This window comes from Bubalus kerabau, chromosome 1 (assembly GCF_029407905.1).
Source record: "Bubalus kerabau isolate K-KA32 ecotype Philippines breed swamp buffalo chromosome 1, PCC_UOA_SB_1v2, whole genome shotgun sequence".
NCBI lineage: Eukaryota > Metazoa > Chordata > Mammalia > Artiodactyla > Bovidae > Bubalus > Bubalus kerabau.
Genome location: NC_073624.1, coordinates 220,819,944 through 220,843,959, shown reverse-complemented (window position 1 = coordinate 220,843,959; position 24,016 = coordinate 220,819,944). Strand labels below are relative to the sequence as shown.

General features: G+C 41.8%; 2 protein-coding genes across 4 annotated transcripts in view; both read right to left on the bottom strand.

The window, feature by feature from the left end:
• Positions 1-24,016, bottom strand: part of LOC129633768 (protocadherin alpha-C2) — a 128,872-nt gene that overhangs the window by 98,468 nt on the left and 6,388 nt on the right. The window contains exon 1 of one of the 3 annotated variants that reach the window (XM_055555699.1): positions 14,586-17,085. The exons of the other annotated variants lie outside the window; for them this stretch is intronic. Coding sequence (XP_055411674.1) covers positions 14,586-16,979 — 2,394 coding nt within the window. The 5' untranslated portion in view covers positions 16,980-17,085. Of the gene's footprint in view, positions 1-14,585; positions 17,086-24,016 lie in introns of those variants that run through there. 3 annotated transcript variants of the gene reach the window in all.
• Positions 19,733-22,795, bottom strand: LOC129633800 (protocadherin alpha-12-like). The gene has a single exon (XM_055555729.1). It carries the CDS (start codon positions 22,778-22,780, stop codon positions 20,402-20,404), a length of 2,379 nt encoding a protein of 792 aa, XP_055411704.1. The 5' UTR covers positions 22,781-22,795; the 3' UTR covers positions 19,733-20,401.

The following is a 24,016-nucleotide window of genomic DNA, read 5'->3' as shown; positions in this document are numbered from 1 at the left end:
CTTGCCATTTCCTGTTAGATCACTTCCAATTTACCTTGATTCATGGACCTAACATTCCAGGTTCCTATGCAATATTGTACCTTACAGGATCAGACTTTACTTCCATCCCCAGTCTCATCCACAACTGGGTGTTGTTTTTGCATTGGCTCCATCTCTTCATTCTTTCTGGAATTATTTCTCCACTCTTCCCCAGTAGCATATTGGGCACCTACCAACCTGGAGGGTTAATCTTTCAGTGTCATATCTTTTTGCCTTTTCATACTGTTCATGAGGTTTTCAAAGCAAGAATACTGAAGTGGTTTGCCATTCCCTTCTCTAGTGGGCCACATTTTGTCAGAGCTTTCCACCATGACCCGTCTGTCTTTGGTGGCCCTACATGGCATGGCTAATAGTTTCATTGAGTTAGACAAGGCTGTGGTCCATGTGGTCAGTTTGCTTAGTTTTCTGTGATTGTGGTTTTCATTCTGTCTGTCCTCTGATGGATAAGGATAAGAGGCTTATGGAAGCTACAGTCCCTAGGGTCTCACACATGCATGCATGTATATCTGAATCACCTTACTATACACCTGAAAATGTTACAATATTATAAATCAACTATACTTCAATAAAAATAAAAATAACTTTTTAATTGGAGTTGGATAGGTGCCACATGATGAGCATGCTCCAAGCAGAGCATCCATTGAGCCTGAAACAGGGAAATGTAGCCCCACATTGTATATATACCTAGCAAAGGCTGTATGGACTCTTCATTTCTTGATAAGGAAATGTTCCATTCCTTATCAAGACCCATTCTATTTTCTTAGGTATAATTTTTTGTTGTAAGTTCACGTATTTAAATAAACAACTCATTTTTGAAAATGTACAAACTGTGTAGCCATAACAATCCCACTTTAAAACAATTTTATTACTTTACAGCACAAATATTTCTCAAACTTTATCGAATACATTTGACAATACCTTCTTTTTTAAAATAAGTTACATATGTACACCATACTGGTTCACAGTTATTGTAAAATACTGGCTATTTTCCTTGTGATGTGCAATATATCCTTGTAGCTTTTTTATTTTATATATAATAGTTTGTACCTCTACAAACTACTATGTTTGATTCCCTCCCCTGTTCTTATCCTTCCCCATTTCCCTCTCCCCACTGGTAACTACTAGTTTTTTTTCTATATCTATAGGTATATTTCTTCTTTGTTACATTCATTAGTTGGTTTTATTTTTTAGATTCCATAAATAAGTAATATCATATAGTATTTGTCTTTCCCTATCTGATTTGTTTTACTTAGTATAATACACTCAAGGTCCATCCATGTTGTTACAAATGGCAAAAGTTCATTCTTTTTTATGGGTTCATCTTCTTTATCCATTCATCTGTTGATGGACACTTAGGTTGCTTCTATTGACAGTTGTAAATAATATGCTACCATGAGGGCTTCCCTGGTGACTCAGACAATAAAGAATCTGCCTGCAATGCAGGAGACCCGGGTTCCACCCCTGGGTCGGGAAAATTCCCTGAAGAAGGGAATGGCTACCCACTCCAGTATTCTTGCCTGGAGAATCCCATGAACTGAGGAGCCTGGCAGGGTACAGTCCACTGGGTCACAGAGTCAGACATGACCAACTAATTAAGCACACACACATGCTGCTATGAACACTGGGGTACGTGTATCTTTTTGAATTCGTGTTTTCATTTTTTTAAAAATATATATCCAGAACTGAAATTGCTGGGTCACATGGTAGTTGTGTTTTTAGTTTTTTGAGAATATATCATACTGTTTTCCATAGTAGCCACCAATTTACGTTTCCACAAACAGCATACATGGGTTCCCTTTCCAAGACCCATTCTTATGTAGCTGAATGAGGGTTGAAAGACTGTGCACATGAGACTTCCCTTCTCAACACTAAGTCATAAAACAAGCTTCAATAAATTTTTAAAAATTGATGCCATACAAAGAATATTCTCTGACCACAATGATATGAAACAAGAAATCATAACAAAAGGAAGTTTGAATAACTCACAAATATGTGAAAATTAGATAACATATGCTAAAATAACCAACGGGTCAAAGAAGAAAGAACAAGGAAAATCAGAAAATACTCTTGCTGCTGCTGCTGCTGCTAAGTCGCTTCAGTCGTGTCCGACTCTGTGTGACCCCAGAGATGGCAGCCCACCAGGCTCCCCCGTCCCTGGGATTCTCCAGGCAAGAACACTGGAGTGGGTTGCCATTTCCTTCTCCAATGCATGAAAGTGAAAAGTGAAAGTGAAGTTGCTCAGTTGTGTCAGACTCCTAGCGACCCCATGGACTGCAGCCTACCAGGCTCCTCCGTCCATGGAATTTTCCAGGCAAAAGTACTGGAGTGGGGTGCCATTGCCTTCTCTGGAAAATACTCTTAAATGACCAAAAATGGAAACACAACATATGAAAACATATGGGATGCAACTAAAACAATGCTTATAGAGAAACATACAGCTATAAATGTTGACATTTAAAAAGAAGAAATACCTCATTTCAATAACCTAATCTTCTACTTTAAGACACAGTAAAAAGAAAAGTAAATCAAATCTAAAGCAAGCAGATGCTGCTGCTAAGTCGCTTCAGTTGTGTCCGACTCTGTGCCACCCCAGAGACGGCAGCCCACCAGGCTCCCCCATCCCTGGGACTCTCCAGGCAAGAACACTGGAGTGGGTTGCCATTTCCTTCTCCAATGCATGAAAGTGAAAAGTGAAAGTGAAGTCGCTCAGTTGTGTCCAACTCCTAGCAACCCCATGGACTGCAGCCTACCAAGCTCCTCCGTCCATGGGATTTTCCAGGCAAGAGCACTGGAGTGGGGTGCCATTGCCTTCTCCGAAAGCAAGCAGAAGAAACAAAATAATTAGCATTAGAGCAGAAATAAATGAAACTAAGAATGGTAAAACAACAGAGTAAGACAATAAAGCCAAAAGTTGGTTCTTTGAAAATATCAACAAAACTGGCAAAACTTTAGCTAGGTTGACCAAGAGAAAAAAACCAGAAGACTAAAATTACTTAAAACCAGAAATGAAATAAGGGGCATTATTATTGATCTCACAGAAATAAAAAGGTTTATAAGAGAATACCATGAACAATTGTATGCCAATAAATAAATAGCTTATATAAAACAGACAAATTTATATAAAATACAAATACAAAACCTGAGTCAAAAAGAAATAGAAAACCTGAATGGATCTATAAAAAGTAAAGAAATTGAATACATAATGATGGAAATACACACAAAACGAAAACAAACAAATAGGACCAAAAGTTACTATGAATGAATTCTACCAAACACTTAAGTAAGAGTTAACACCTGTTCTGTACAAACTCTTTCAAAAATAGAAGAGAAGTAAACACTTCATTCTGAGGGCAATATTACCCTGATACCAAAACCAAAGACATCACAAGAAAAAAACTAGACACCAATATCTCTCATGAATATAAAAACATACATTGTCACCAACATACTAGAGAACCATACTCAGTAAAGAAATTATTCACTATCACCAAGCGGGAGTTATTCCAAGAATGCAAGGTTGATTTAACATCTGAAAAATCAATAAATATAATGCACCACAGCCAACATAATATTCAAAGGTGAAAAGTTAGAAGCCTTCCTGCTAAAATCTGGAGCAAAACAAGAATGCCCACTCTGACCACTTCTATTCAACATAGTATTGGAAGTCCCAGCTATAGCAATCAGACAAGACAAAGAAAAAAAATCCAAATTGGAAGGTAAAAATGTCATTATATGCAGATGACATGATACTCTATAAAGAAAGCCCTAAAGAATCCACATGAAAACTATTAGAACTGATAAACAAATTCAGCAAGGTATAGGATACAAGATTAACATACAGAAATCTAGTGCATTTTTTTACACTAACCATGAAATATCAGAAGGAGAAAGTTTTTTAAAATTCTGCTTAAAATCAAATTAAAAAAAAAAAACAAAATACCTAGAAATAAACCTGACAAAGGAGATGAAAGACTTACTCACTTAATGGGAGCTATAAAACATTGATAATGAAAACTGAAGATGATTCAAATAAATGGAAAGATATTACATGTTCTTTGATTGGAAGAATTAATATTGTCCAAATGGCCATCCCACCCAAAGCAATCTACAGATTTAATACTCTCCCTATTAAATTACCCATGATGTTTTTCACAGAACTAGAACAAATAATCCTAAAATTTATATGGAACCACTAAAGATCTGGAATTGCTACAGCAATCCCAGGAAAAAGAACAAAACTGGAAGCATAACCCTTCCAGACTTCAGACAATACTATAAAGCTACAGTAATCAAAATAGCATGGTATTGGCACAATATATGGATTAACAGATATATGGATTAATGGAACAGAATAGAGAGCCCAGAAATAAACCCACACATGTATGGGCAAAAAATCTTTAACAAAGGAGGCAAGAATATACAATGGAGAAAAGACAGCCTCTTCAGGAAGTGGCGCTGGGAAAGCTGGACAGTCACATGTAATCAATCAAGTTAAAACACTCGCTCATATCATACACAAAAATAAATTCAAAATGGTTTAACAACTTAAATATGACACACCACCATAAAACTTCTAGAAGAGAACATAAGCAAAACATTCTTGAACATAAATCATAGCAACACTTTCTTAGATCAGTCTTCCAAGGCAAAAGAAATAAAAACAAAAATAAGTAAATGAGACCTAATCAAACTTACAAGCTTTTGCACAGAAAGGAAACCATCAACAAAACAAAAAGACAAGCTATGGAAAGGGATAAAATACTTGCAAACAATGTGACTGACAAGGGCTTAATTTCTAAAATATAAGAACAGTATAGCTCAATATCAAAAAATAACTAACAACTCAATTAACAAATGGACAGAAGACCTAAATAGACATTTATCTAAAGAAGGCATACAGATGGCCAAAGGCACACAAAAAGATACTCAATATTGCTAATTACTAGGGAAATGCAAATCAAAATTACAAAGAAGCATCATCTCACACCAGGCAGAATAACCATCATCAAAAAGTCTACAAATACTAAATGCTGCGGAGAGTGTGGATAAAAGGGAACCTTCCTACAATGTTGGTGGGAATGTAAATTGGTGTAGCCATTAAGGTAAACAATATAGAGGTTAGTTTATCTAAACACAGTTACCATTGTCATTGTTGTTGTGTTATACAGCAACTAATGTTGTTGTTGCTTAGTCCCTAAGTCATGTCCAACTTTTTGCAATCCCATGGATTGCAGCACATCAGGTTCCTCTGCCCTCCACTATCTCCTGGAGTTTGCTCAAACTCATGTCCATTGAGTCAGTGATGCCATCCAACCAACTCATCCTTTGCTGCCCCCTTCTCCTTTTGCCTTCAATCTTTCCCAGCATCAGGGTCTTTTCCAATGAGTCAGCTCTTTGCATCAGGTGGCCAAAGTATTGGAACTTCAGCTTCAGCATCAAACATTCAGGGTTGATTTCCTTTAGGATTGACTGCTTGGATCTCCTTGCAGTCCTAGGGACTCTCAAGAATCTTCCTCAGTTCAGTTCAGTCGCTCAGTCATGTCCAGCTCTTTGCGACCCCATGAGCTGCAGCACGCCAGACTTCCCTGTCCAACACCAATTCCCAGAGCCTACCCAAACTCATGCCCATTGAGTCAGTGATGCCATCCAGCCATCTCATCCTCTGTCATCCCCTTCTCCTCCTGCCCTCAATCTTTCCCAGCATCAGGGTCTTTTCAAATGAGTCAGCTCTTCACATCAGGTGGCCAAAGTATTGGGAGTTTCAGGTTCAGCATCAGTCCTTCCAATGAATATTCAGGACTTATTTCCTTTAGAACTGACTGGTTGGATCTCCTTGCAGTCCAAGGGACTCACAAGAGTCTTCTCCAACACCACAGTTCAAAAGCATCAATTCTTCGGTGCTCAGCTTTCTTTATAGTCCAACTCTCACATTCATACATGACTACTGAAAAAACCATAGCCTTGACTAGACGGACCTTTGTTGGCAAAGTAATGTCTCTGCTTTTTAATATGCTGTCTAGGTTGGTCGATGGACATGAGTTTGAGTGAACTCCAGGAGTTGGTGATGGACAGGGAGGCCTGGCATGCTGCGATTCATGGGGTCACAAAGAGTCTGACACGACTGAGCAACTGAACTGAACTAGGCTGGTCATAACTTTCCTTCCAAGGAGTAAGCATCTTTTAATTTCATGGCTGCAATCACCATCTGCAGTGATTTTGGAGCCCCAAAAATAAAGTCTCTCACTGCTTCCACTGTTTCCCCATCTATTTCCCCATGAAGTGATGGGACCAGATGCCATGATCTTAGTTTTATGAATGTTGAGCTTTAAGCCAACTTTTTCACTCTCCACTTTCACCAAGAGGCTCTTTAGTTCTTCCTCACTTTCTGCCATAAGGGTGGTGCCATCTGCATATCTGAGGTTATTGATATTTCTCCCGGCAATCTTGATTCCAGCTTGTGCTTCATCCAGCCCAGCGTTTCTCATGATGTACTCTGCATATAATGCATGCTGTTCCACATAATGCATGCTGACTCATAGCTCAGTCGGTAAAGAATCTGCCTGCAATGCAGGAGCCCCGGGTTCAATTCCTGGATCAGGAAGATCCCCTGGAGAAGGAAATGGCAATCCACTCCAGTATTCTTGCCTGGAGAAGCCCATGGACAGAGGAGTCTGACAGGCTACAGTCCATGGGGTCTCAAGAGTTGGACATGACTTAGCGACTAAACCACCCACCACCACCACCACAAATTTGCATATAAGTTAAAAAAGCAGGGTGACAATATATAGCCTTGACGTACTCCTTTCCCAATTTGGAACCAGTCTGTTGTTCCATGTTCAGTTCTAACTGTTGCATACAGATTTCTCAGAAGGCAGGTCAGGTGGTCTGCTATTCCCATCTCTTTTAGAATTTTCCACAGTTGGTTGTGATCTACACAGTCAAAAGCTTTGGTTTAGTCAATAAAACAGAAGTAGATGTTTTTCTGGAACTCTCTTGATTTTTCAATGATCCAATGGATGTTGAAAATTTGATCTCTGGTTCCTCTCTCTTTTGCAAATCCAACTTGAACATCTGGAAGTTCACAGTTCACGTATTGTTAAAGCCTGGCTTGGAGAATTTTGAGCATTACCTTGTTAGTGTGTGAGATGAGTGCATTTCTGCAGCAGTTTGAGTGTTCATCAACAACTTAAGTGTTTATCAACAAATTACTGGATAAAGAAAAGGTGGTATAAATATATACAGTGGAATGTTACTTACTCAGCCAAGAAAAATAATAAAATAATGCCATTTTCAGCAACATGAATGGACCTAGAATTTGTCATACTTCGTAAAGTAAGTCAGATAGAAAAAGACAAACATCATATGATATCACTTGTATGTGGAATCTAAAAAAATGATACAAATTAACTTATTCACAAAACAAAAACATTCTCACACAGAATATAAATTTATGGTTACCAAAGGGGAAAGGCAGGGATAAATTAGGAATTTGGAGTTAATAGATATACACTACCATATATAAAACAGATAAACAACAAGGACCTCTGTATAGCACAGGGGACCATATTTAATATCTTGTAATGTTGCTATCCAGTACTTTGGCCACCTCATGCGAAGAGTTGACTCACTGGAAAAGACTCTGATGCTGGGAGGGATTGGGGGAAAGAGAAGAAGGGAACGACAGAGGATGAGATGGCTGGATGGCATCACTGACTCGATGGACGTGAGTCTGGGTGAACTCCGGGAGTTGGTGATGGACAAGGAGGCCTGGCGTGCTGCGATTCATGGGGTCGCAAAGAGTTGGACACGACTGAGCAACTGATCTGATCTGATCCGATCTGAATTTTGCTATTAGTCACATCTGACTCTTTGCAACCCCATGAACTACAGCCCACCAAGCTCCTCTGTCCATATAATTCTCCAGGCAAGAATACTGGAGGAGATAGACATTCCCTTCTCCAAAGGATCTTTCTGACCCAGGGATCGACTCAGTCTCCTGCATTGCAGGCATATTCTTTACTGTCTGAGCCACCAGAGAAGCCCATTTTATTTTCTTGGGCTCCAAAATCACTGTGGATAGTGACTGCAGCCATGAAATTAAAAGACACTTTCCCCTTGCTGTCAGAATAGAAAGTCCCAGCCCTAATTCACCCACAAAAATACTAATTAGTAATGATATGTACAATGAAATATCCTTACAAGAATTCCATAATCAAGTTAAGAAGTTGGAGTACCCAAATGAGTTTAAAACTTAAACAGCTGTATTGGAACAAATAAGAAGAGTAATTTTACTTTACTCACATCAGCCCCTTCCAGAAGTTGGCATAGCTCAGCACCAGGAAAAAACACCCTGGTTCACTCTCCCACCATCAAGGGGAAAGAGAAGAGTAGAGCATGCGTCCAATGCTTCAGCTCCTTGGAGAACTTCATGAGGGACTAGTTTCTATATATGACCCTACTCAGAGAACTGATAGAACTGGCATAGTTTGGATGCCTGGGAGTCATGAAGAATAAGCAACTTCACTGCTAGCAAAAAGGCAGCTAGCTCCTTTAGGAAGGAGGGAGAAAGGGCGTGAATCCAGCCCTTCTGGGTTTTGGAGGGCTGCTCAAGGAATTAGTATCTGTCCCACTTGACTTGAAACTGTCAGGGAACCGCCATAGTCTAGATGCCTAATGGCCACTGAGAACAAACAAGAGTAGCTTGCTGCTGTAGAACCAGAAAATTTGAAATGCTACAGAAAGACAGTAGAAGGAGCAAGACAGATCATTTAAAAATATCTGATAAAGAGATGTAAAAAGAAAGAAAATAGTGAGCCCACACTCTAGAGGCCACAGCTGCAATTATTCATCCCATGTCCTGCAACTACTGAAGCCCATGCACCTGGAGCCTGTGCTCCACAACTAGAGAAGCCACTGCAATGAGAAGCCCACATACTGCAAGTAGAGAGTAGCCTCCACTCGCTACAACTAGAGAAAAGCCCACACAGCAACTAAGACCCAGCACAGCCAAAGATAAATAAATACTTTTTAAAAAAAATAAAGAATGGTGAGAATTTCCCAAACCTGGAGAGGGGTTTGGATATCCAAGTCCATGAAGCCTATAAGTTACCTCAAATTTTCAATGCAAGACAATCTTCTTCAAGACAAATTATAATAAAACTGTATAAAATCAAAGAAGCAACAATAAAAAAAAATTTATCTTATATAAGACAACTCTCATAAGGCTATCAGCAGATATTGTAGCATAAGCATTGTATGCCAGGAAAGAATGGGAGGATATATTCAAAGAGCTAAAAGAAAAAATGCCAACCATGAAAACTTGACCCTACAAAGCTGACCTTCAGAAATGAAGATGAGATAAAGACTTACCCAAACAAACAAAAGCTGAGGGAGTTCATCGCCTACTATTAGATGTGCCTTACAAGAAATGCTGAAAGGAGTTCTTCAAGCTGAAATGAAAGGCAGCTAACTAATAACATGAAACCATATGAAACTACACGATACACTGGTAAAGGTAAGTATATAGTCAGATTCAGAATAATCTAATACTGTAATATGATGGTGTGATAACCATTTAACTCTAGTGTAAGGGTTATAAAACAAAGGTGTTAAGAATAAATATAGCTACAATAATTTGTTTATGGTACAGAATATAAAAAAGATGTCAATTATGGCAACAAAAACAAAGTAAGGGGAGAGGAAAGAGAGTAGAGTTTTTTAATATGATCAAAGTTATCAGCTTAAAATAAACTGTTTTATCTGTAACATATTTCAAGTAAGCCACAGGGTAACTACAAAACAAACAAAAAACTATAGTATACACATACACACAAGATAAAGAAAAGGGAATCAAAGTATACCCCAATGGAAAATCATCAGTTCACGAGAGGAAGAAAAGAACAAAGGAACAATGAAACAACCAGAAAACTATGAACAAGATGGTAATAGTAAGTTTTTAATTATCAAGAATTACTTTAAATGTAAGTGGATTAAATTATCCAATCAAAGGGCACAGAATGGCTGAAAACGTTTAAAAAAACACACACACAACTACAAGCTGCCTCCAAAACATTCACTTCAGCTAATACCCAGGCTCACATTCTCCAGGATAGATCAGATATTAGATCCAAACCAAGGGTAAGCAAATTTTAAAAGACTAAAATTATATGAAGTATCTTTTCCAACCACAATGGTTAAATATGTGGAAATTAAACAACACTTTACTGGAAAACAATGGATCAAAGATGAAATCAAGGGAAAATTCAAAAATACCTTGAAACAAGTGAACATGAAAACACAACATATCAAAACTTATGAGGTGGGGTTCCCTGGTAGCTCAGTAGTAAAGAATCGATGTGCCAATACAGGAGATTAGGGTTCAATCCTCGGTCTGGCAAGATCCCACATGCTGCAGACCAACTAAAGCCCCTGCACCACAACTACTGAAACTACTGAAGCCGCCATGCCTAGAGCCCATGCTCCACAACAGGCGAAGCCACCACAACCAGAAGCCAAAATGCTGAGACTAGACAGTATCCCCCACTTGCTCACGCAGCAACAAAGACCCAACACAGCCAAAAATAAATAAAAAAATAAAATCATATTTTTAAAAAACTTATGAAATATAGCAAAAGCAATGCTAAGAGGGAGGTTTATTGTGATAAATGTCTATATTAAGAAAAAATGATCTCACTTATGTGGAATCTAACAAACTTATAGATACAGAGAACAATTTAGTGGTTGCCAGATGCAAGGGGTGGGTGCAATGGGTGAAGGTGGTCAAAAAGGACAAACTGACAGTTATAAAATAAATAAGTCCTAGTCGCTAAGAGTCAGACACGACTGCGCGACTTCACTTTCACTTTTCACTTTCATGCATTGGAGAGGGAAATGGCAGCCCACTCCAGTGTTCTTGCCTGGAGAATCCCAGGGACGGGGGAGCCTGGTGGGCTGCTGGCTATGGGGTCGAACAGAGCCAGACACGACTGAGGTGACTTAGCATAGCATAGTGATATAATGTACAGTACGGTGATAAAGGACAGAAATGGTATGGACCTAACAGAAACAGAAGATATTAAGAAAAGGTGGCTAGAATACACAGAAGAACTGTACAAAAAAGATCTTCATGACCCAGATAATCACGATGGTGTGATCACTGACCTAGAGCCAGACATCCTGGAATGTGAAGTCAAGTGGGCCTTAGAAAGCATCACTACAAACAAAGCTAGTGGAGGTGATGGAATTCCAGTTGAGCTATTTCAAATCCTGAAAGATGATGCTGTGAAAGTGCTGCACTCAATATGCCAGCAAATTTGGAAAACTCAGCACTGGCCACAGGACTGGAAAAGGTCAGTTTTCATTCCAATCCCAAAGAAAGGCAATGCCAAAGAATGCTCAAACTACCGCACAATTGCACTCATCTCACATGCTAGTAAAATAATGCTCAAAATTCTCCAAGCCAGGCTTCAGCAATATGTGAACCGTGAACTTCCTGATGTTCAAGCTGGTTTTAGAAAAGGCAGAGGAACCAGAGATCAAATTGCCAACATCCGCTGGATCATGGAAAAAGCAAGAGAGTTCCAGAAAAACATCTATTTCTGCTTTATTGACTATGCCAAAGCCTTTGACTGTGTGGATCACAATAAACTGTGGAAAATTCTGAAAGAGATGGGAATACCAGACCACCTGATCTGCCTCTTGAGAAATTTGTATGCAGGTCAGGAAGCAACAGTTAGAACTGGACATGGAACAACAGACTGGTTCCAAATAGGAAAAGGAGTACATCAAGGCTGTATATTGTCACCCTGCTTATTTAACTTATATGCAGAGTACATCATGAGAAATGCTGGGCTGGAGGAAGCACAAGCTGGAATCAAGATTGCCGGGAGAAATATCAATAACCTCAGATATGCAGATGACACCACCCTTATGGCAGAAAGTGAAGAGGAACTCAAAAGCCTCTTGATGAAAGTGAAAGTGGAGAGTGAAAAAGTTGGCTTAAAGCTCAACATTCAGAAAACGAAGATCACGGCATCCGGTCCCATCACTTCATGGGAAATAGATGGGGAAACAGTGGAAACAGTGTCAGACTTTATTTTTCTGGGCTCCCAAATCACTGCAGATGGTGACTGCAGCCATGAAATTAAAAGACACTTACTCCTTGGAAGGAAAGTTATGACCAACCTAGATAGCATATTCAAAAGCAGAGACATTACTTTGCCAACAAAGGTTCGTCTAGTCAAGGCTATGGTTTTTCCTGTGGTCATGTATGGATGTGAGAGTTGGACTGTGAAGAAGGCTGAGCGCCGAAGAATCGATGCTTTTGAACTGTGGTGTTGGAGAAGACTCTTGTGAGTCCCTTGGACTGCAAGGAGATCCAACCAGTCCATTCTGAAGATCAGCCCTGGGATTTCTTTGGAAGGAATGATGCTAAAGCTGAAACTCCAGTACTTTGGCCACCTCATGTGAAGAGTTGACTCATTGGAAAGACTGATGCTGGGAGGGATTGGGGGCAGGAGGAAAAGGGGACAAAAGAGGATGAGATGGCTGGATGGCATCACTACTCGATGGACGTGAGTCTGGGTGAACTCCGGGAGTTGGTGATGGACAGGGAGGCCTGGCGTGCTGCGATTCATGGGGTCACAAAGAGTTGGACATGACTGAGTGACTGAACTGAACTGAACTGATGGTGATTATAGTTAATAATGTGTATTATATATTTGAAAGATGCTAAAGAAAGGATCTTAAAGGTTCTCATTGAAAAAATTTTTGTAACTATGTATAGTGATGAATGTTAACTAGATTTATTGTGGTGATCATTTCACAGTATACACAGATACTGAATCATTACATTGTACACCTGAAATTAATATCAATTATACTTTAATTTTTTAATTAAATTAAATTTAAATGTTTTTAAATGAATTTAATTAATGAATGTTCAGTATAAAATTTGGGAAGATATCCCTAAATAAACTTAAAAGACTTTAAAATCCATAACAGGAAACAGAAATTTAAAAAATATTTTTATATGGCAAAATATACCCTAAGCAAATCAATATATAGGAGGAAAAATATCTGTGATATAGATGGGAGACAAAAGCTAATTATTGACAGAGAACTTTCCCAAATTGAAAAACAACCAAAAAATTTAACTGACAAATCAATGAAAACCAAATGCTGATGACATTATGCTCAGGAATTAAAATTAAATAAATAAAATAAAATACAGGAATTAAAATTAAAGTAACAAAGATACCATTTTATATATATCACATTGGCAGAATGTAAGACCTCTATTGCTTTTAAAGATAAAAGGGAGAGTGCTCAAACTTCTTGGTGGAGATGAAAAGAAATTCAAAATTTTGGGAAAGTAATCTGGAAACATATATTTAAATTAAAATTATTCATACTCTTAGATTCATCAATATCTGAAAATGAATTTTATACAAATAAAGGCACAAATATTTTAGGAATATGTAAAATGATATTACAGCATGGTTTGCTGCTGCTAAGTTGCTTCAGTCGTGTCCAACTCTGTGTGACCCCATAGACAGCAGCTCACCAGGTCCCTGGGATTCTCCAGGGAAGAACACTGGAATGGGTTGCCATTTCCTTCTCCAATGCATGAAAGTGAAAAGTGAAAGTGAAGTGGTTCAGTCGTGTCCGACTCTGAGCAACTGCAGCCCACCAAGCTCCTCCGTCCATGGGAGTTTCCAGGCAAGAGTACTGGAGTGGGGTGCCATTGCCTTCTCCACAGCATGGTTTATGAGGGCAAAAAAACACAAAGTACTCATCAACTGGTGAATAACTGATAAATGATATAAATGATATCATATAAATGGTACATCCACACTATAGAGTACTACACAGCTATTAAATGAATCAGGGATTTCCACAAAGTACTGGTGACTGTGAAATGTAAAATGCAGTATCTATGCTAACAAAATTTCCAAAAGAAACAATAATAAAAACCCACCATATGTATGCATGTATGTGAATAATTATGTAACTGCAAATAAAAATGTTAAAGGAAAATCATAAGGTTTTTCAGATTGTATACAGACAGGGGAATGGTGATGTGCCAGAGTAAAATAAGGAAGGAGCAAACAAAAAAGATTCTTTAAGAAGGAAGAAAAATGCACCTTTAAAAAAAACTTTATGTAAAAAGTTATGGCCCCATTCAAACCAAAATCTGTATGTGGGCATATCTATAAATTTTAAAGACACAGATTTTAAAATGTTTAATTATGGTTTTCTAGATGCTTAAGTACTCACAATGTGGACTTTCTTGAAAAATGCTTATGTAAGCAATAAATATTTTTAAACTGTCAAGAATTCAACAAAAGCAAATAATTAGCATTATGACCAATACTATCTTTTTAAACTAATATTTAATTTGAAGATTAATGGACTCATGATGTCAGTAACACTCATTAAAACCATAATGACAAGCAAATTAAAGAATGACCTTAAAACTGAGATTGAAGAATCTTAAAACTGTGAGGATGGCTAAAACAGCAAGAAAATTTAAAATATGACCTCACCTTTTTCAACTGCTCTAATTCTGCTTCTATTTCCCCTGGTCCCTCCGCAGAACTCAGACAAGGAGGAAGACTGGGGCTGAAGGCCATGAGGTCGGTCTTGGGCGGCCCCTCCCCAGAGCACACCCTCTGCCGCCTCTCCTGAGAGAAAGACCAGCTCCCCACCGCGCTGGAGCACACCAGCCTGGGCTTCACCGGCCCGCACGCGCCCTCGCTGGGCGGCGCCGAGCACCGCAGCGCCGTGTACGGCAGTAGCGTGAGCACCAAAAGGCTGGACACCGCGCAGATGCCGATGATCAGGTACACGTTCACATCCACTAACGCCGTCTCTGCGCCAGCTGCACCAGACAACGCCCGCGAAGAGGCTTTGGGCGCCTGGCCGCTGTCCTCCAGCGACAGCAGCACGGTAGCCGTGGCCGTCAGCGCCGGCTCGCCGTGGTCCTTCACCAGCACCAGCAGGTGCTGGCGCGGCGCGTCCGCCTCGTCCAGGGCGCGCGTCGTGCTGATCTCGCCGGTGTACAACCCCACGCGGAACGGGCTGCGCGAGCCGCCTGCCGCCGGCTGCAGCTCGTACGACAGCCACGCGTTGTAGCCCGAGTCCGCGTCCACCGCGCGCACCTTTGCCACCACGTGGCCCGCGTCCACGGACCTGGATACCACTTGGCTCACCGCGCTGGGTCCTCCGCCTGGCCCAGGCGGCAGCAGCGCAGGCGCGTTGTCGTTCTCGTCCAGCACGAACACCTGCAGCGTCACGTTGCTGCCCAGGGGCGGCATGCCCGCGTCGCGCGCGCTCACCTGGAACTGCAGCAGCTCCAGCTCCTCGTGGTCCAGCGGCTGCAGCGCGTACACCTTGCCGCTCTCCGCGTGCACCGACACGTAGCTCGACAACGCGCGCTCGCCCACCCTCCGCTCCACCAGCGAGTAGGACACCAGCGCGTTTTCCTGCGCGTCCGCGTCTCGCGCGGAGACCGTGAAGATGTGGCAGCCAGGCGGGTTGTTCTCCTTCACGAACACCGTGTACTCGGGCTGCGGGAAGGCGGGCGCATTGTCGTTCACGTCGGCCACCTCCACGGACACGCTGGCGGTGGCCGACAGAGAAGGTGAGCCGCCGTCCCTCGCTGTCACCACCACCTCATAGTTCGACGCACTCTCGCGGTCCAGGACGCTGTCCAGCACTATCGAATAGTAATTCTTGAAGGTGGATACCAACTTGAACGGGTTGTGAGCCATCAGGGAGCAGGTCACCTGCCCGTTGGCGCCGGAGTCACGGTCGGATACGCTGATCAAGGCGATGACAATGCCCACCTGAGCGTCCTCTCGCACCGGAAGAGCCAAAGAAGTGATGGTAACTTCTGGAGCATTGTCATTTATATCTACTATTTCCACCAAAATGGTACAATGACCCGCCATTGGAATATTCCCCTTGTCAATCGCTTCCACGGATATTTCATACAATTTATTTTCTTCGAAATCCAATTTACCTTTTGTCCTAATTTCTCCACTGTCGGGATTTATGTAAAACGCATATAATATTGCAGGTGATACAGGTCTTCTAAATGAGTAGGTTATGTCTGCATTTGTACCATCATCAGGGTCTGTGGCATTTAGTTCGATCACTAATGAGCCATTAAGTGAGTTCTCTAACATTCTCACTTTATAAATTAATTGGTCAAATTCTGGTGCGTTGTCATTCACATCCAGGATTGTAATCAGCAGCTGAACTGTGCTGGTCAACTCGGGTTTACCTCCATCACTAGCTGTCAATAATAAACTATGTTCCTGAATTTCCTCTCTGTCCAATGATTTCCTTAACACAAGTGATAACGAAGACATTTGTTCACGACTGCTTTGTGTGTCCAAAGTGAAATAATCGTTGGGATCGACTCGGTACGTCAAGGCGGAGTTTACTCCAATATCTGCATCAGATGCGCCATCTAGCGGGAACCGAGTTTCCGGAGGTCTAGATTCAGCAATGATTATTCTTTTTTCACTTTCTGGGAACACAGGCGGGTTGTCGTTAATATCTGTAACTTCCACCTCCACATGGAACACCTGCAGCGGCCGGTCCACGATCACCTCCAGGTGGATGCTGCACTCCGCGCTCCGTCCGCACAGCTCCTCCCGGTCGATCCGAGAATTCACAAACAAAATGCCATTCTGCAGATTTACCTCCAGAAGGTCCCCGCGGCCTTTGGACGCCACCCGGAACAGGCGGGGCACCAGCTCCGCCAGCTCCAGTCCTAGGTCCTGGGCGATGCGGCCCACGAAGGTGCCGTGTTTTGCCTCCTCGGGAACTGAGTAATGGACCTGGCCGCTCCCCGACTCCCAGGCTGCGAGAAGCAGAAGCGAGAGCAGCAAAAGCCGAGCTCCTGGGCCTTCTCTCCAGGAAAACAGCATGGTACACTCAAAAGCCTTCAAAGATATCTGAAGTCTATAGGCTACCTTACTTCAAATGCCCCTCAAGGTCTAATTTTACGGCCTTCTATTGCGGGAGGATTCGCGGAGGTTTTCCACTATCTGCTCAATTTTCTTCAAGAAGGAAGGAGCGGAGGCGCTTTCTTCGCGGAATTGTTTTCAGTGAAGAGCGACACCATGCGCATGAATGTGTAAGTGTAATAACGACTCAGTTCATAATTTCCGTTGCCGTAGGGGATTTATTTTTTCTTCTTGCATTTCATGACATTTTTCGCTGCAAATACGTAATGGAAGATTAAATGTTTTTCTCTCCAGCAACAGTAAATCACTGTATTCTGTTCAGCATTGGCTTCTAGTTGAAATCTGTTGATGAGTTCCATCTTTCCACAAAAACATTTTTGCATGTGTAAAACGTGGTGCAGAATTTGTAAAAAGAGGTAGTAGTCCACATTTCCTTTTGGAAATCAGACTCTAGTTCTTAATAGCTTTGTAGGTTTTGGTGGGACTGTCCTTTTCCTGTAATATTTTTGAGACCTACTCACACAACTCCCTTGACTCCAAGCAGAAACATAATGAATCACATAAGAATGAAATAAATGAACATGGAAAATTCGTTAACTGATATACCAGATTTTAAATAATACAATATTTTTAACTTCCCCCAAACATGATTGTAAATTTGGATAAAATATTTGTATTGGAAGAAAATGTCCATCAATGTAAATATGAGTTTGTATGTGAGTGTGTATGTACATAAACACACAATATTGACCATTTAGATATAACAAGACTTTGAAGTCCTGGATTTTCTTTGTATAAAACATGCCAAGAACTAGTATCTCATGTATTTGCTAAAAATGAAATTACTACCAGTAGGTTAAACTTCCCTTTTCTTTCTCCCTAACTTATACCATTACTGGGGAATTTCCTACTATCGTTTAAGTTGACTCTGATTTTCCAAGTAACAACAAGTAGATACAGATGTTAACAAACCTCTAGCAAGGAAGAAAGGGAGGGAATCTTACTTTTATCTTTACCAAGTCACCAAGTTCCATGCCAACAGGGCTAGGAAAGAAAGAGTATAGCTCCATAACTCTCTTGCCTGTTTTGTGCCCAACTCTGCAGGAAATAAGAGTTGGGTTCATTTCTGAACCTTTGCTCCCCTCTGAAAATGTGAGTATTTGATACTCTCTCACCATCATTCTCCTCATTGCTCCATTACTTTTATTAACACACCTTTACTTTTATAATGGGAAAAGTTTCTTGATTCTAATTGTTCTTGTCTATTAGGCCCTACTTTGTCTTTTTTACCTCTCCATCTAACCTAGAATACACAGTCAACCATTTAAAACATGCCTTTCCAATAGTTCAGGAGTTTGCTATTGACATGTACACACTGAAATATTTAAAATGGGTAACCAACAAGAACCTACTGCATAGCACAGGGAACTCTGCTCAATATTATGTGGTAGCCTGGATGGGAGGGGAGTTTGGGGGGAGAATGGATACATGTGTATGTATAACTGAATCCCTTTGCTGTCTACCTGAAACTATCACAACATTGTTAATTGGATATACTCTAACACAAATTAAAATTTTAAAAAATAAAATAAAACATGCCCTTTCAGATACCCTATAGGTACATATCTTCTTATATCACCTCTCTTTAACATTTTCTTTACCTTTCAATACACAGCCTAACTATTCATTTTCTCAATGCTTTCTATTGAACTCCTCAGTTCATTAGCCACTTAACATTACTATATTCTCTACAAGTTTATGCTCACCTTTACCTCAGTTGACCCCTCAAGTGAACTCATAATTCCTGCCCATAGAGATTCTTCCATACTTTCTTCTTTTTTCTCAAATTCCCAACCTCATTCCAACCATGTGGTTCTCAGATGACTTACCCAGAAAGATAAGTCATCAAATACAAACTCAATGGCTCTCTTCTTATGTTGACATTTCTCTTTATATTCTCTATTATTCATTCACTACTAAGGAAAAATCGTGCCATTTTTAAGGCCAACCCTACTGTCTTAATTTTTTTCTCTATTCTCATTCATATGTTTCATCTTCATCTTCATTCCTTCTCTGCCTGTCTGATTTTCAGTATCTCCCTCTTTACTTACTTCTTTCCCTCACATTAAAAAACACTCTGGAAAGGCTTTGTGTGGAAGAAGATTACAAGATGTAAAATACACTTTTAGAAGATTCACCTGATAATTGTATCAGAGCAGTAGCATGCCATAATGGGTTGGTGATCCTCCAAAACTGGGTTTGTGTTACTTTGCATGATCTATGTGGCTTAAGTTTCAGACTTCTTATCAGTAGAATGCTAATAATAAATATTGTACCTGCACTGTAGGGGTGATTTCATAACTAAATGAGATAATACAATTAAAGACCTTAGAACAGGTCCTGGAAAAAATAGGGGGCGATAAATATTCTTTGGTTGTGCTGGGTCCCAGACCAGGGATCAAACCCAGTCTTCCTGCTTTGGGAATGCAGAGTCTTAGCCACTGGACCACCAGACAAGTCCTGAATAACTATTCTTATATTTTATGGAATCAAATAAATGTTACTAATTGTAAGATGTGTCATTATTTGTGTGCTACCAAGAAAAAGAATCAGTTAAATTGTTATAAACTATTAATTATAAGGTGCATCCTGCTTTAGATAGATATTACAATATTTTAAATGGCATATTTTATGTAAATAACAACAGTACTGTAGCCAATCACAATGGAAAGAAAGGTACTCTATGGGAGCAATAACAAATTACTCATTTTAGAATTGATAACAATTTTTATTATTGTTATAACACTTGAAAGGGGATTGTACTGCAACTAGATTGGTGATCAAGAAAACTATTTTACAAGTATGCATGTAAAGAGCAGTAAAGGAATCTAGTTTATGATATCTGAGAACTCTCTACACTAACCTTGCAAATTTCATTTAATTATGAAATTGAGTACAAATTAAAAATAAATTTATCAGAACTTAGTTTTTACTCAAATGTACTTATTTCTTTCAAGGCTAGAAATTCATAGATAATATGAAAAATTATAGAGCCAGGAAACTTTAAATCTGGTTATCCATGGCCTCCATTTTATCCTCTCCAATTATTTAATGCTTGAAATGCTGAAAATAATTGGAAAAGATAAAATGGAATGCTGGGAAAGAGTGAAGGCAGGAGAAGGGGACGACAGAGGATGAGATGGTTGGATGGCATCACTGACTCAATGGACATAATTTGAGCAAGCTTTGGGAGCTGGTGATGGACAGGAAAGCCTGGCACCCGTGGGGTAGAGAAGAGTCGGACGCGACTGAACTGAAGTGAATGATTGAAAATTTGGGCTAATACATGAAACCTACAAAATGACTAACACACTTAAATGATATCAAGGACTTACTTCACTGGAAGGATTTAAACAATCTTCTCCAGACGCTGGAAGACAGGGACTGAAGGCCATGAGGTCGGTCTTGGGCGGCCCCTCCCCAGAGCACACCCTCTGCCGCCTCTCCTGAGAGAAAGACCAGCTCCCCACCGCGCTGGAGCACACCAGCCTGGGCTTCACCGGCCCGCACGCGCCCTCGCTGGGCGGCGCCGAGCACCGCAGCGCCGTGTACAGCAGCAGCGTGAGCACCAACAGGCTGGACACCGCGCAGATGCCGATGATCAGGTACACGTTCACATCCACTAACGCCGTCTCTGCGCCAGCTGCACTAGACAACGCCCGCGAAGAGGCCTTGGGCGCCTGGCCGCTGTCCTCCAGCGACAGCAGCACGGTGGCCGTGGCCGTCAGCGCCGGCTCGCCGTGGTCCTTCACCAGCACCAGCAAGCGCTGGCGCGGCGCGTCCGCCTCGTCCAGGGCGCGCGTCGTGCTGATCTCGCCGGTGTACAACCCCACGCGGAACGGGCTGCGCGAGCCGCCTGCCGCCGGCTGCAGCTCGTACGACAGCCACGCGTTGTAGCCCGAGTCCGCGTCCACCGCGCGCACCTTTGCCACCACGTGGCCCGCGCCCACAGACCGCACCACCACCTGGCTCAGCGCGCTGGGTCCTCCGCCTGGCCCGGGCGGCAGCAGCGCGGGCGCGTTGTCGTTCTCGTCCAGCACGAACACCTGCAGCATCACGTTGCTGCCCAGGGGCGGCATGCCCGCGTCGCGCGCGCTCACCTGGAACTGCAGCAGCTCCAGCTCCTCGTGGTCCAGCGGCTGCAGCGCGTACACCTTGCCGCTCTCCGCGTGCACCGACACGTAGCTCGACAACGCGCGCTCGCCCACCCTCCGCTCCACCAGCGAGTAGGACACCAGCGCGTTCTCCTGCGCGTCCGCGTCTCGCGCGGAGACCGTGAAGATGTGGCAGCCGGGCGGGTTGTTCTCCTTCACGAACACCGTGTACTCGGGCTGCGGGAAGGCGGGCGCGTTGTCGTTCACGTCGGCCACCTCCACGGACACGCTGGCGGTGGCCGACAGAGAAGGTGAGCCGCCGTCCCTCGCTGTCACCACCACCTCATAGTTCGACGCACTCTCGCGGTCCAGGACGCTGTCCAGCACTATCGAATAGTAATTCTTGAAGGTGGACACCAGCTTGAAGGGGATATGGGGTGGTGTAAGTGAGCAGGTCACCTGCCCATTGGCGCCGGAGTCACAGTCGGACACGCTGATCAAGGCAATGACAGTGCCCACCTGAGCGTCCTCCCGCACTGGGAGCGACAGCGAAGTGATCATTACCTCAGGGGTATTGTCATTCAGGTCTAGAACTTCCACCAGGACCGTGCAATGACCAGCCATGGGCGGAATCCCTTTATCAATGGCGTTAACCTGGATTTCATACTCATTATTCTCTTCAAAATCCAGTTTCCCGTAAATTCTAATTTCACCTGTTTGTGGATTTATTAAAAACATACATTTCTCACTCAGTGGCAGAATCATTCTGATTCCATAGGAAATTTCTCTGTTTGGTCCTTCATCTAGATCAGAAGCATTTAGTTGAATGATTCTGGTGCCGTTTGGGACATTTTCAAACAGCACCACTTTATAGCCAGGCTTATCAAACTCAGGAGCATTGTCATTAACATCCAGGATGGTTATTTGAATCTGAACAGATTCTGTTAGCTGGGGTTTACCGCCATCCAGAGCGGTCAGCAACATATTAAGTTCTGGTATTTCTTCTCTATCCAATGACTTCCGAAGAATGAGTTCAGGCAATATACTTTTGTCGGTTTTCGTTATTAGTTTAAGAGTAAAATATTCATTTAGACTTAACCTATAGGTCAGAAGAGAGTTTAGGCCGATATCCGCATCAGAAGCGCCCTCTAGAGGAAAACGAGACTCCAAAGGCGCAGATTCAGAAATGAGTACCTTTTGTTCTCCTCTGAATACTGGCGGGTTGTCGTTAATGTCCTTCACCTCCACCTCCACATGGAACACCTGCAGCGGCCGGTCCACGATCACCTCCAGGTGGATGCTGCACTCCGCGCTCCGTCCGCACAGCTCCTCCCGGTCGATCCGAGAATTCACAAACAAAATGCCATTCTGCAGATTTACCTCCAGAAGGTCCCCGCGGCCTTTGGACGCCACCCGGAACAGGCGGGGCACCAGCTCCGCCAGCTCCAGTCCTAGGTCCTGGGCGATGCGGCCCACGAAGGTGCCGTGTTTTGCCTCCTCGGGAACTGAGTAATGGACCTGGCCGCTCCCCGACTCCCAGGCTGCGAGGAGCAAAATCGAGAGTAGCAGGCTCCGAGCTTCGAAGCCTCCTCGCCAAGAAAACAACATTGCAGACAAAGAGATCTCTGAGGTGAGACTGTCAGTTTTAAGGGATAGTTCGCCTGCTAACATTTATGACCAGTCTCCCCTTCCGTAAGTATATCTTCAGTAAATTTTACCCAGCCTTCCAGTCAATATGGAGTCTATCCTATTCTGTGGATTGTTGGAATCTGGACTTGGAGACAGTTTTCCCTTTTCACCTTTTGAGTATACAGCGACATCATGTGACTGATCATGTAAGTACAAGAAAGATCCTGAGGTTCTTTTTGGTTTAGCCACTTCTTGGTTCACTTTAAATCTGTTTCAACTTTTTGGATAGTTTAATGGATCATTTGCAAATACCTATTTATTTAATATATACAATATTCTTAACAAAGCACAAATACTTCTATTATACTTCAGTTTTAAAAATTATTCTGCTTCAATGTCTATCACAAAATAATCATTGAAATGTGGCATGTCAGAAGTTACTCGTTAGCTAGCTATCATGGACAATAAAATGAAGAATAATATACATCACCCCTGCCATTGGGCTTCCCAGGTGACAAAGTGGTAAAGAATCCACCTGCCAGTGCAGGAGATGCAAGAGACTTGGGTTTGATCCCTGGGTGGGGAAGATGCCCTGGAGTAGGAAATGGCAACCCACTCCAGTATTCTTGCCTGGAAATTTTCATGGACAGAGGAATCTGGCAGGCTACAGTGCATAGGGTCTCAAAGAGTCAGACATGACTGAGAACACTGCCCTGGCCCTTATATTGCTTACAATTCACATTCATAATGATTTTTATCCTTCACAAGCACTTCATTCTAAGTCTTTATGAGAAAGCCAAGAATTTCCTTGTCTAGTAAAGGAGAAAATATTTCATTCATATAAATTATTTTATTCATAAATATGGCCAATATTAGAATTCATCATAAATATGGAAGATGTTATTTTTGGTTCCTTGATGCTCACATGTGATGAGTTTTCATACAACTGCTCTCATTCTTATAATATGTTGAAAAATGAATTGTGGGTGCAGATTCTAGAATATTTTACTCTAGCATGATTAAAGCATTTTCATGTAAAATGTTGAGTCAAAACCTCCAAATTGCATGGTATTGTGAAGTGGTAGTAGAGCACTAATCTGAAAAAGATCTCATGAAATGTTTTGGAGCCCAATCTCATTGACTAAAGTCAAAAGAATATGAACTTCATAGTGACCATTTTGTTTCCCTCTATATCCTTCCTTCTAGGCCAGTTAG